The following is a 14,425-nucleotide window of genomic DNA, read 5'->3' on the forward strand; positions in this document are numbered from 1 at the left end:
GTTGGAATCCAAATGTTCCCACATCTTAAATTATATAATCCACTATTTATCCTAATCCTAATTTATCAAAACTGTTGTTTTTGCTCATTTTAAGTGAAATTTCATGATTTCACCCAGTTTCCATTGTTTCAAGACACTATTCAAATTTACCAAATATAAAATTATTAGTGCATTTATATAAATTAAGATGTCTTCTTCCTAATACAATATTTAAAAGTTTGGATTGCCACATTTACCATTTTGGACTTTCGGCACACTTTAAATTGATTTCGGCCTACTGTTCGATAGTCCGACTAACATAAAGCTTACCACGTTGAAACATATTGGGGATGTACATATGATTTCAGAACAATTGCGAGATTTACGATAACGCCGGTTCAAGAGATATGGACTAGTGAATTTGTTTTGGTTTTTTTTGCGCCAAAACGTGAACATTTGGTAGTCCAAATCTCTTGAACCGATAAAAGATAGTTCGATTTCTGTACTGAATTTAAGGAAAATCCATGGCATCATTGGTTAAATTAGAAAGCTTTGATCGGTTTTTTGTTGACTATAGACGGCTGACAATGGAGGTTGGGTGTTAGTGTCCGCTATCATGTGACCACAAAAAAAAAACAATTTTACCTTTGAATGGGACGAAACTAGCAATTCTACGTATTACGAAACCAACCAATCAGGTGTGTTATAATATTTTATTTTTGTTATTTTCAGATATTATGGCGAATATCATTTAAGTCATCACGTGGGTTATAGCAAACAAGAAAAGAAAAGGATTGTTGATGATGTTCGGAATAACATAGACATGGTGTTGTGGGAAGGAGAGTTTCGTAACTATGTAGACTTCGATACATTACATCCAATACAAGTAAGAGCAGTATGGAAACAAATAAACACAATAATCCTAAGGGGGAAGAAAACACTCGGCATTCCCACACCTACAGTACATTCAGTACTGGGGTTTAGGCTATCCACCATTAAGAGCATACCACAGTTGGATTTGTGGAAAAGTGTCATCCTTTCTAAAGGCAGACTGGGTAGATCTTGATAGCTCTCATGGTTATGAAAGTTATGAACACAAACTTTCAGGTAAAAGATTAAACACAAATTAAAAGTTACAAGGACCAAGTGTATAAACAAAGCCAATTCCCAAGAAGTTTACATAAATATATCTATTCATAGCAAAATTACAATGTGTATCTCGTATATAACGTAATTTTTTTATTTTTTGGGGTTTTTTTCTGTGCTCTGTTCTGGGTTGACCAACTAGCATAGGTGTTTAGCACCTGTTTGGCCTTTCCTTACTTTTATATTTGTTTTGTCTCCTTTGTATTGTATATGGCAGAAAATTGAATAAATAAATAAATAAATTTAAGAAAGAAAACCCCCATAGATATTAATGGTTAAAGAAACAAAATAATTCGAACTTGAATAAAACTGCAATCTTTATCCACATATAATTCCAAGTTGGTTTTATGTCTATACAATAATTGTACGAGGCAACGTTTATGGCTTCCACAGACAATGCATGACATTATGATAAATAGTTTTGGGGGATGGGTGAGAATCAATGAATAGCCCATCAAAATTCCACACAACTGCACTATGTTCGTGCAGATAATCCTTTTGTTATTATGATTCGACCATGTGATGTCTTGACGCGACTGTTTTAAATATTGGAATCATCTGCATAAATCCTACTCTCACAGCCAATGGATGCCCCCAACAAAATAATAGGCCTAACTACAATAACTTACACTTCCTACTGCTAACTCTAACATATTGATGATTTTGTTTAGATACCCGCATTAGCGGTAGGTAAAGCTGGTTCCACATACAAGAAATGCGTAAAAAATAACGACCTTGCAATTGTAATAACTATTGGGATGTGTAAGAAAGAAGCCGTAAAAGTAATATCGACTTTAGCATCTTACAAACAAAAAATCCCTGTCACCGTGTTTGTGTACAGCGAGTTTGCTGTGCAATGGCCAGAACTGGTAACATCCTGGGCGAAAGTCTATGACATTGGTCTCCGAGGAACGCATCAATACCCGCCTGGACATTTTGATCAGTTGCAAAAAGCATGGGTTAGAGAAGCCATCGTTACTGCTGAGATGCGGCTTAATGAAATCGGCATAACGCCAACTTACTTTCTACCAGATGAATTTAAAGAAAAGAGTGCGTTGCATACACAGTTAAGTGCTCGAGCATTTAGAATCGTACAGCCAGGTTCGCAGTTCCCTCTGAAGAATGCTGGTAAGTGATGAAATGTTTTAATATTGTTTATAAATCAAATCACAAAATAAATGATTCAATAAATAAAACTTAATGGAGCATAATATGCGGTTAAGACAGTGGAACTGCAATACCTTGCCATTATTATTAACATCGGCAAGGGTTCGAGCCTCACTCGCTCCATGGTTCTGGTGGTAGAACGAGTCTTCTCGGATAAGGACTATAAACCGTAGGTCCAGTGCACATATCTGGCTTATGTGCACTTTAAAGAACCTAGTACATCCCCGAGTACATCTTTCGAGACGAGTAGGAGGTTACCTCGGTGTACTAATACACACAGTCACTCATTAAGAGGGCCACTTGATTGTCAGCACACGCTATTTAGGGTCACCCTCTATAAATAAGGTGTAATAAAAAAAAATGAGAGAGGGGGGCCGGTTTAACAACTTAATGGAGGGAAAGTATGAAACGTCATCGTTTTATTACTACACCATGCATTATTATACAAATATTGACTGCACTGCTTAGAGGTTAAATATAAGATTTGACATCCCCGAGGGAATAATATTTTGTTCGAGGGAATATATATTTCTTGAGAACATAATAATAACATAATTTAACCATAATAAGCCTGCCTTGCGAAGAATAATATTCAGATAATTACTAATTAATGATTCCTTGGCAATAATATATTCACTTAGGCCTAGGTCGTTTAAATTTCCATCAATAAGCCTACATTAATAATAGTAATTATTATCAGGTATGCCGAATAAAATAACATTAATAATTCGTCTTCTTCGAGGAGCCGAATCACCGGATGTTCAGAGCGCCGCATGCCTTTTTGAATGGCATGCCGACAGAATTATTTGTGTCCTGTTAGGTTAAGGCAGAAACTATAGAGGGCCTGAATCCATACATGAATACACATGAATATTCATGAATATCCATACATGAATATACATGAATATTCATGAAGTGACGAAAAACCCTGTAAATAGTTTTCACGCGATAATCGAAAATTATCTCTCGTCGTCGCGCTGCTAGGGTAGCTGCTGCAAAAACACTCACCAACCATGTAGCCGCGCCCTACGTAGGCCTACATGTAGTATTAACAATTAAATGTAAATGAAATAATTCATTAAGAATTTGACACTAGTGTTCTAACCCTTCTGAAAAAAAGTACATACATGTTTTATGTTAGTCTAACATTGTATTTTCAGACCTAATTAACATACATTATTCCCTATTATAATAAATACATGGGAAAATCTTTGGAACTGCTAATAAATAAAAATAAAAACGTTATAATAATGTTGCTTATGTTTGTGAAATAATTATTTTATTTGACATCCAACAAAGTACATATTAAATGAATTAAATTGATTAATTAAAAAACCACACATAACCTTTAGAATCATCAAGAACGGTTGTTACCTTCCTTTAATCATGGGGGTACAAACTCCATGCTTTAATTGTATTCCACATAGGCATAGATTTAAAGTTATATTAGTTACGGTATTTTACCGTCTGAATATTTTGGTCAAAATGAATATTGATTTAATGTTTATTTTTTTATTTATTTTACAAGTCCCGAAGATGCGTGTGCTTTGTAAAAATGTGTTTCTTTTACTATGAATCAAGTCAAGTGTTTTTGACTGGCACATAAAAAAAACTTCAGCATCACCTCTTTCTTATTAAAAAAATATCATTAATATTCACTGTAGTGATGGCAATGTGCACGCTATAATATCGCTGCTGTTTCTGGAATTGAAGACCGCCGATTCGGCTTAATAATACAGTATTTAGGCCTAGTAAAATATTAACATTTTAACACACATGGCGTGTCATACATATTCAAGAATAATTACAATTCTGGCGGCCGAAATTAACAATACATATTTTGTCCTTTTTGGCGTTTCATGGATTTGGCAATTCCATAACCGGCGGCCGAAATGACTGGTGGCCGAAATAAAGTAGGCGAGCAAACAACTCAACAACAACGAGAGAACAAGGCGGCCATATAGATGGCTGCAGTCGATCGCGGGGTGTCACGAAAGCTAAGATCCCCTAAGACCTAAGATCACGAAAGCTAAGACCCAAGGCCTAAGATTACAATATTTATCTTTCGCACCTGCCTTGTATTTTAACCTCCAACATTTATTCTTAATACCACACCTTAGAATTAGCACTTTTATGAAAAATAATCATAAAAAGTAACAAATACATATTTAAATTGATGATTCTACAGACGTTTTCCCAGCTAACAAAATAACGTTTTATTAACGTCGTACAAACGTTCATTTAAAACCAAAAAAACGTTTCATAAATGTTTTGATGAAATGTTTCTTTAACGTTTTTTTGTGAACAAAATTCAAGTTTTTATTACGCTTAAAAAACGTACAGTTGAAACGTTTAAATAGCGTTACTGAACGTAACAGAAACCAAAAAGAAACGTTTAAAAAATGCTTTGGATGTGTGTTTAATAGGTTTAAAAACCGTATATTCGGAACGTTTAAATAGCGTTACTGAACGTAACAGAAACCAAAAAGAAACGTTTAATAAATGCTTTGGATGCGTGTTTAATAGGTTTCAAAAACCGTATATTCGGAACGTTTAAATAGCGTAACTACTGAACGTAACAGAAACCAAAAAGAGACGTTTAATAAATGCTTTGGATACGTGTTTAATAGGTTTAAAAAACCGTATGTTCGGAACGTTTAAATAGCGTAACTACTGAACGTAACAGAAACCAAAAAAAGACGTTTAATAAATGCTTTGGATGTGTATTTAATAGGTTTCAAAAACCGTATATTCAGAACGCTTAAATAGCGTTTTACTGAATGTAACAGAAACCAAAATAAAACGTTTTTAACTCAGTGTTTACAAACGTATATTCGTAACGTTTAAATAACGTTACCGAGCGTAACAGAAACAAACGTAAAAAAAAGTACTAGTAGGCCTGTATAACAACATCACAACATTCTGGCAATGTTATACAGTATTTACAGAATCTATCTAACTATAGTAGACGAAAAGCTGAACTGGTGTAATAACATTCAAAAACTCTATAAAAAAGGGATATAATGTACCTGTTAAGACAACTTAGGAAATTTAATGTTAGCAAACAAATTTTTATACTGTTCTACCAATCGACCATACTTAGTGTTATATCTTTTTGTAGAATTATCTGGGATCTTGTTTATATTAAAAAGATAAGGAACTATATTAAATAAAATTACCAGAAGGGCTGGCAGGTTATTGGAGTTATCTTAATTTCAACTATGATGCAGGTGTTCTCTCCTTGGTAAAACGTGTACTCTCACAAACAGACCACCCCCTCCATAAGGTATACACTTTTCTTCCACCTAATATTCGTATCCATCTGCCTCGAAGCCGTACTAAACGATACAATAAATCATTTGTCCCACAATCTATTTTCACCTATAACAAAATTGTTGAACGCTAACTCATGGAGAGAACACCTGGATCATTGACTTTTTGATATTTTATACTGTGATTATCTTCAATCTGCAATTTCCATTAAAGTTGTTTCTGTTTTCTTTTGATTCTACAAAAAAGAACAAAAAAAAAAACATTATATAACATGTAATAGAAGTGAATTTTCTCAATGCAAGAGCAGATATAAATATAAATGAACATCAAGACGCTATACATATCTTTCACTATTTGTAAATTTATCAATGTGTGAGCAAAGAAAAAGACTCCAAACCACGTAGACCTATATCACATATTGGAGACCTACTGAAATGAAAACTTAACATAATTTCAGACCTCATATGAGTTGGGTAAGATTTTAGAAAAAACTCCGCCACTCATACAGTACTTAGGCCTACCTTCACACCCTTTTTAAATGGAGTTGATTTGAGATACTTCCCAATTTCACTTTCAATCTCTTTGTCTGTATTGGTGTCTGTTCTACAAACACCTAAGAAAAAAGAGGAACTGTCAGTTTAGTTGATAGACCAAATACACCAGAATGAATTCCTAAATTCAGACATACAGTATCTTCTGGTAGAACTTTTGTGTATATAAAATCATCCACAGTAACTACATAATAAATTAACATAGCAATATTAAGTGCTTACAGGTTATTATTGAACAAAGTGCAGTACCCTTAAAGGATTTTTTTTCATTCCTCCCCTCCATGTTGAAAAAAGACCAGAGGTCTGCAGTTGCTGTTTTCTTTAAGCAATTCCGTACGCTTTGGCCTAAATTATTTGACTTCTGGCGTCTTAAAGTCTGTATCTGTTAAAAGTATACACATAGACATTTTTCAGTTTGTTTTAAATTATTACGAATGAGATGTCATGAATAAAATGCAAATATAATATATGCAAACACCATCATACTATAGGCCTACATGGTAGGAGTCTAATGCTTAATTCATTCATTCATTCAAAATAACATTTATTTTCTTCATTAGTAACATAAATACAATTTCTTAAATAAAGGGATGTGGTTTGCTTACAATAAATCGCTAGTTACATTTTTGTTGTGTCTGAGCCAATTACATAAAAAGAAAAACATAAATGAGATTAAAGAACAGAAGTCAAACATGTTGTAATTAGTCCAAACAATAAAAGAGACCTACCACACTGTCCTTCAGATTGTCATTTTTTAGTTTGACTTCAAAACAGTCAAATTGTGCCATACTTGACATAGGCCATTCTTTAGGTTCAAACTGAGATTCTCTTGGTTCTCTTTCATTTGCTTTTAAAAGGTTTTTTATTTCCAGTAGATCATTTTCTAAACTATTAAACCTCATTAACACTTGAACTTTGAAACTATCTGCAAGATCAAATTATCTAAAATTGTAAAGTAACACAGCAACAATATATAACAATGAATAATGCATACATACACACATACATATATTATGAAGATGAATAAATACATGTGTCAACTTTAAAAATAATAAAGCCAATCATAAATAAAGGCTAAATCTTACTTTTGGAATTTTCCCTTTGTTTCTTTATTGGTGGGCTTGTTGATGATTCTAGAAAAACATAAAAAGACAAATAAAAATAAGGCCATGTATGATCTAAAATTTAAAATAAGACAGTTTTAATTTAATTGCCGTATGAAAGCATTTTTCAATACTAACACTAGAACGTTTTTTCTATAAACTAAATTGCTAAAATTAGGTATGGTAGGTAAAGGTACAAAAGCCATTAATTAACAATAAAATGATAACAATGACAATATTAATAACGATGATGATAGTAATACAAATAGAAAACTACACACCAAATGACAGTTTACATATTTTAATCAGCCACAACTTGACAAAACTGACCCTTAAAATGTATTTTTTGAAATACTTTATAGGATAGACTATTGTATGTGTACTACTGTAGAAGTAAAATTACAATATTGAACGATTGGGCCTAAATAAAAAGTATCTACATCTACAATTAATACCACTCTTTTTAAAACTTTGTATAGTAACAAAATGTTAATGTTTAAAAACGAAATACCAGCCTGTGAAAAATTTAAACATAAGAATCCACATTTTCTGCAATATGTAATAGGCCTCTGCACAGGTTTTAAAAGCATTCACTGACGAACCTATTTAAACATAGCTCCCAAATAGTCGCACATATTTATTAAATTTGTAGCCAACCCATCAATGGTTAAATTGTTATACGTTCTAAGTTATAAGCGTAATAATTTTAGTGTAAACCTTGTCTTCTCAATAAATAGCAAACCTTTGCCAATGAACGGTTTAATATTGAACCTGGTGAATTGCCACATATCATACCGATGGTTTGCAGTCAATATACAAATAATAAATGTTTGAGTGGAATAGACAGAATATTTTCATGAGTTGGAAGATGGACTGGGCTATTGAACTTGGCTCCACCTCGTTGAATAGACAAGTCCATCTCCTAACGAATGAAAATATTATGTCCATTCCATGCAAACATTCATTATTTGTTTTATAGCACACCTACTGTGCAGTTTTAGTAATAACAAATCTGCATAGTCAAGCAACACAAAGAAAGCCTTGATGATGGGCTGCCATATTGAAATGAATGTCATATAGATGGCGCTATAGGATTTTCCTCACGGAGGGGAGCAATTATAGACTGCGCACTCTACAGGCTGGTTTTCGATCGTGCAGTTTTCATAGGCCTACCACTTTGAACAAGATTCTCAAAATTAAAAAAAAAACAACATGAACTTGCAATGTACCATCTGAACGTGCAATGTACCACCCAATCGTGAGGATGAATCGAAATAATGAACGGCACGTGATACGTAATCAACCAATCAAATGGCAAGAATACACATAGGTGTCTTATAAATCAAAATAATTGGCAGGATTAGATTAAATTTTGGTTTTCCTTAAATACCCACAGACTGTTACCTGAATCTAATCGAAAAGCATCCTCTCTTAATAGAGGCCATGGAAAACTTTGTTCAATTTCTATTTCGTCAGACATTATTTCTGTTGCTGAAAACCAAATTTCGGAATTATTCAAAGATGGATTCTTTTTACATTTTTTTCTGTTTATGCAAAGCAAGACAAGCATTTAAGTTAAAAAAATTGCATTCTTTATGATTAAATAATAACTTAAAGAAATACCTGACAGAAAAGATGTTGCAGGACTGGGTGCAGGGGGTGAGGGGGTTACTGGTAGCACTGGTTGTAAATCATCATCATCTAAAAAGTATGAAAATGTTTATTCTAAATAAACTATACATACTATGCAATTTGTTTACATCATCTTATTTATCAGTAAACAGGACAATTCAGCTTGAAAACAAATGATGATACAGTATATAGATAATAAAAATACATTTTTTTCATCTCAAAACTATAATAATAAAGGTAAAGGTATTCATATTTATCCTCAAGCTCAACTGGAAACTGAGGAAATTCGGATTAGGCCCTCCACGGACCCACGGCAGCCAGCAGTGCAGCGCCTACCAGATCAGCACACCGGGAGACGATCCCCTACTCTTTTCGAATAATGTACCAAGTTCTTCAACGTGCACTGTTAAGTACACAGGAACAACGGCTTTACATCCCATCCGAAGGACGAGGCAATGAGAGTAAAGCATCTTGCCTAAGGATGCAATTAGTATGGTACAGATAACCTTGAACCCATGCCTATCACATGCCAGTCTGATATTACCATTACACCATCACTCTCCAGTATATACAGCACCCGTCGCGATTTATAGACGGTCTCCCATCCAGAACGCAACCGGGCCCAACGTTGCTTAACTTCGGTGATCCGACGAGAACCGGTGTTTCAACGCTGTATGGCCGTATATATATTTATAATATAAATTCATGGACTCAGGACTTAACTCTTCCCATTCCATAATGCCTCACCTGAACTTAGTTCACTTAAACTCTTCTGTGTGTGTTTCTTTTTTTTTTGAGATAGAGAAAAGTTCATTTCTGTAATAAATAAATGATATAAATATTAATTTTACATATCAAAACTAAATGTTTATAAAACAAAATGTTGTATTTATTTACCTTATCAATATAAGGAAATTTATTTTTAGAATAAAAAAAAGTTTCATTTTATTTCTAGTTATGCAAAAGACAAATATTTGAGTTTAAACAAATTAAAATTCTTTATGATTAAATAAAAGTATACAGTATATTAAACAAAAATCAAAATACCTGACTGTAAAGATGTCGATGGACCTGGTATTTCATCATCTGAAAAGTATGCATTTTTTAATTAAAATTAATGACAACTTACTGATAAGGCTTCTTAAAAACAATATTCAAATTGTTTACATCATTTTATTTATTGGTAAAAAAGAAAATTCAGCCCAGTAACGAAGGACGATAAATAGATAAATATATGTTTTTCCTACAGAAAGCAAAAGAAAGTTCTTCATCATAGATAATTATTATTCAAGATAATTATTTATAATGTCCTCAATGAAAATGATATTTTCATAAATCCAATCAAATGACGTCATGAACTAAAGAATAATAAAATTTAAACAAATTTGTTCCTTAACATCTAAGTATAACTAGATTTGAACTTGTCACGGTGATGAGTTAGGCTATCGCGCAACGCATCGTAATTCTATTCATTAGGCTCAGTCTACAGTAACGATTGTACAAACAGCATAGCATTGATCAAAATCGTTTAACAAGCGTTACTGGCACAACCGGTATTGGCATTGTAAACGGTTTAAATGACGGTTATTTTTTTATTTTACACCACTCACGTTTACTTAATTGTTTGAGTATGATGACCTTTTCAAATTGAAAATAAAGTTCATATGTCATAAGGAGAATGTTTTGAGTAATAAGATTAATTGAAAAATTCAGATGACCATATGATGACTAAACAACATACTTATGATCTAAATGTCACATGAATATATATCTACAACTCATTGCCCTTTATAATAAGTTAAACAAATAGGGGGTCACCAGCCATCCAGGTGAGCTATAATCGATTCAAAATAGGCATATTTTTACAAAAATTTGCATAAAATTAGACCAATTTTCAAGCGCACGATTTTTAAAGTTTATTTTGCATTGATAATTCATCAAATATGAAAGAAATATATCATAAAACTATAAAAGACAATAATCAAGCGCAAAAACGTGCTTTCTAGGCTGCGTATGGGGTTAGTGCGCAAAGCGCGCGCGCAACGCATATTTTTTTGAAAAATGTGAAATGCTTGAAAAGTCCTGAAACGTGTAGAAATTAGATTTTCAGAATTTTTAACTTTCAAAGCGTGATAATACCAATGTTAAAAATGTTGCTGATGATACAGGAAGATGACCCTTGACATGAAGCATACGTGTTTCAAGTGGTATTTAAAAATATCTATTGGTTTTCAATTTATAGTCGATCTAAGAATTTAAGAAAATCGCGCATAGTTACGCTACGCGACATTGCACAACTACATATATACGCGCATCTGCTGGCCAAGTTACAACATAACTGCTACCGCCGTTTTTTAGATCTGCGTGCAAAAAAAAATAAGCAAAAAAATTGAAATCTTTGACAATAACAATAGGCTATCGCTCTACAGAGAGCGATAGCCTAAATAGAACTTAACTCTTTCCATTCCATAATGCCTCACCTGAACTTAGTTCACTTGAATTTTTTCTTTTAGGCCTACATGTTTTTTGAGGTTTTATTGGAAAATAGGAAAAATCCATTTCTGTAATAAAGAAATGAAAAAAAATCGTGATAACACAAAAAATAAGTATTTAATTACCTCATAAATATAGAATGAAAATTCAAATAAAAACCTTACAAACCAGAGGTATTTTACCTTGAAAATATTTATAAACTATAAAATATTCCCTCTGTGATGTACTTACAAGATGCTTGGTAAAGGTATTGAGGTACTTTAATGTAATTTTCGACAACATTTCAAATGATGGTCAATGTGATTTTAGTCGTAGTTCGCTCTAAAACTTTAAAAATGACATCATTTTAATTCATAAACCAAACTTCAACTAAATCGCCGACTAATTCAGGCCAACCTCGACTAAATCGAGACGGATTTTGATCAATTTTGTTAGTCCTGGAGGGGGCAGGCTAAATGGTCGACTAAATGGTTTTTAAACGATGTTTATGAACAAGGCCAACAGCCATTAAGTCGCGTGCTACAATGCATAGTGATACCGGACCGACAGACAAACAGACTGACAGACAGACAGACAGACGGACCGACCGACATAGTGAACTATACTGACCGAAATTACTGAACATGTTTAAAAATGTTGAAATGTTTAAAAACATTTATATTGTTTTAATTTACACGTGCGTAGCCTGTCACATTTGACGTGCTCGTATAACGTAATTTCGAGTTGAAAATTAAGTCAAGAAAACAGAAATCGGGCAAAAAGTGTGCGCAATAACATTTAACGCGCAGTGCGCGCGCAAAAATCTGCGCACTCATGGCAATTTTGTAAACGCTTAAAATTGCCTGAAACGTACTCTTATTTCATCGAAAATAAATTTTGAAAATTTTAAGCGCGCGTACGCATGCGTTACATGTGCTACGCACGTAATTGTATTGCCATATGATGATTTATGCCCTGAAATTTATGAGTACCAAATTTTATTTAATTGTGATTCATGGTTGTTAAGATATGATTACAAACGTGATTTCGTTAAATCGTGCGTAGACCGCGTAATTTTTTATTGCGCACCGTGAAAACATAACTACATCGATTCCTGGCCATAAGGAATATTCTGTGAAAAATTGACTTAGCTAGATTAAACTGATATCAAGATAAGGTCATAAAGCGACAAAACGCATAGTGATACCGGACCGACAGACAGACAGACCGACAGACAGACCGACAGACAGACAGACAGACAGACCGACCGACCGACTTAGTGAACTATAGAGTCGCTTCCACGCGACTAAAAACGTAACAGTCATTGAGTTGTTATATTGGCCAGATATTGAAGAATGAAATATCTATTTTTATATTAGCTTAATTAAATATACATTGGTATAAGTTATAATAATGAAAATCATCTTTATTTACAACTGTATACAAATTACATTATTTTCTTCGCGCAAGTCCGACTTGAACTACGTCATGCCATAGCGACAATGGCAGATGCGGAAATTCACCAAGCGATGGAATGTTTAGGGGGCTAAGCGCTTTTTTGTCACGCTATGAAATGCGTGGTTTGTTGCGATCATACTTTGTTGGGGGCCTAGAAAATATGAAAGTTACCGTACCGCCATGGTTTCGTTTGTTGTTAATACTTCACTGTTAAATTTATACTGATCTTAATTAATTAATGATTAAAATTATTTTTCATGTATATAGTCCTGATGCGTAAAAAGTTTTGTAAGAAAATGGAAAGTGATATCAATGCGCAAAATTTCGTCTGCTCCTCAAATACTCTCTTGTCATTGGCCAATGTATAGCCTTTTTTACTCAGACGTGTGCAACTCGACTAAAACCTTTACTTCATTAAGTCGAACTGCAAACTTCGACTACTTCGTTTATGAATCGAATTTGAAGTAATAGCTCGAACTACGACTTTTTCAAGTCGAACTTTGAACTACGACTAAAGTCCGGTTTAAGAATACTAAACTATAGTTTAAGACTCTACGTAATTAAACACAATTACAGCCTACCTTCATCGTTTTCATCAGAATAGATCAAGGTGTTTCTCTTCTTTTTTCTTTTTCCATCATCTTCATCTTCTTCGAACGTTGACGTATCTTCACCTTTCCTTCTCATTTTTTTTGCTAACTCAAAATCAGTTGTTAATTTGCTTATTTTTCTGATTTTGAATAATTTCCATTTTTCTCTATCTGGTTGTTCGTGTTTATACGCCAATTTTATAATGTTTGATCGGCCAACCGGCCAATGTACTGCTCTGACAATTTGGTTGTCCTAAAAAAAACAATTACAATTCTTTTTTTGCAAAATAGAACATTAACAGCATAATTTTTAGGTTATTTCACTTGCAGCAATACAAAATAAAAATAGGACAGCAGTTTACTTGACCTCCTATAGACAGGATTGAACTTTTAATATACTATCACATATTAATCATTGTATTTATGTATGTCAAACAACATGAAGCAAACATGTTTTCAGTCTAAATTTTGTATAATTCAATTCAATTCAAATTCAATTATTCACAAACACAGTTCCTACTAGTACTTGGTTTCGTCTGTATACTTTTACTATAAACTAATCACACGACTATGGTTTAACTAAAATCATAATTCCTGAATTAAACATTCTTTATGAGTAAGTAAGCACAAGATATCTGTGTAAGACACATAGCCCATTTCCGACAGGCGTGCTTGCAAAATTATTACCAACATATATTACAAATATTCACATTGGACTATAATACCAGGAATCATTCGGTGAAATAGGGTCGAGGTATACCCAGGCAATAAAAAGTTTCTGACAAAATATGAATAATTTATTGATTTCTTTTTCTAAATATAGTATATATTATTCCTCATACATTTTCAGAACACAGTTCTGTGAGAAAGAGGCTTAAGAGAGAGAATAACAAACAATCTAAAAAAAATAGTGAACATTCAAAAATATTGACAAAGAAAGTTTTCAGGTCATGTACAAGGCATACATCCGTCCACATATGGAATACTGTATACAGTCCTGGTCTCCTTACTATAACAAAGACAAAGAAATCTTGGAGAAGGTGCAGAGAAGAGC

At 33.2% G+C, this 14,425-nt stretch overlaps 3 protein-coding genes across 3 annotated transcripts in view; 1 reads left to right on the forward strand and 2 right to left on the reverse strand.

The window, feature by feature from the left end:
• The window catches only part of LOC140057586 (uncharacterized), a 44,956-nt gene that overhangs the window by 22,009 nt on the left and 8,522 nt on the right, over positions 1-14,425 (forward strand). Inside the window, exons 5-6 of the mRNA XM_072103302.1 lie at positions 712-865; positions 1,797-2,253. Coding sequence (XP_071959403.1) covers positions 712-865; positions 1,797-2,253 — 611 coding nt within the window. The remainder of the gene's footprint in view (positions 1-711; positions 866-1,796; positions 2,254-14,425) is intronic.
• On the reverse strand, positions 5,573-7,714 carry LOC140057250 (uncharacterized). The gene is made up of 5 exons (XM_072102818.1): positions 7,202-7,714; positions 6,845-7,041; positions 6,339-6,498; positions 6,087-6,178; positions 5,573-5,800 (listed from the first exon to the last, which is right to left on the reverse strand). Exons 2-5 carry the CDS (start codon positions 7,016-7,018, stop codon positions 5,756-5,758), a joined length of 471 nt encoding a protein of 156 aa, XP_071958919.1. The 5' UTR covers positions 7,019-7,041; positions 7,202-7,714; the 3' UTR covers positions 5,573-5,755.
• LOC140056997 (uncharacterized) lies at positions 8,307-13,468 on the reverse strand. The gene is made up of 5 exons (XM_072102530.1): positions 13,363-13,468; positions 11,332-11,412; positions 9,899-9,937; positions 9,599-9,667; positions 8,307-8,920 (listed from the first exon to the last, which is right to left on the reverse strand). Exons 1-5 carry the CDS (start codon positions 13,466-13,468, stop codon positions 8,790-8,792), a joined length of 426 nt encoding a protein of 141 aa, XP_071958631.1. The 3' UTR covers positions 8,307-8,789.

The sequence above is a fragment of the Antedon mediterranea genome, chromosome 8, assembly GCF_964355755.1.
Source record: "Antedon mediterranea chromosome 8, ecAntMedi1.1, whole genome shotgun sequence".
NCBI lineage: Eukaryota > Metazoa > Echinodermata > Crinoidea > Comatulida > Antedonidae > Antedon > Antedon mediterranea.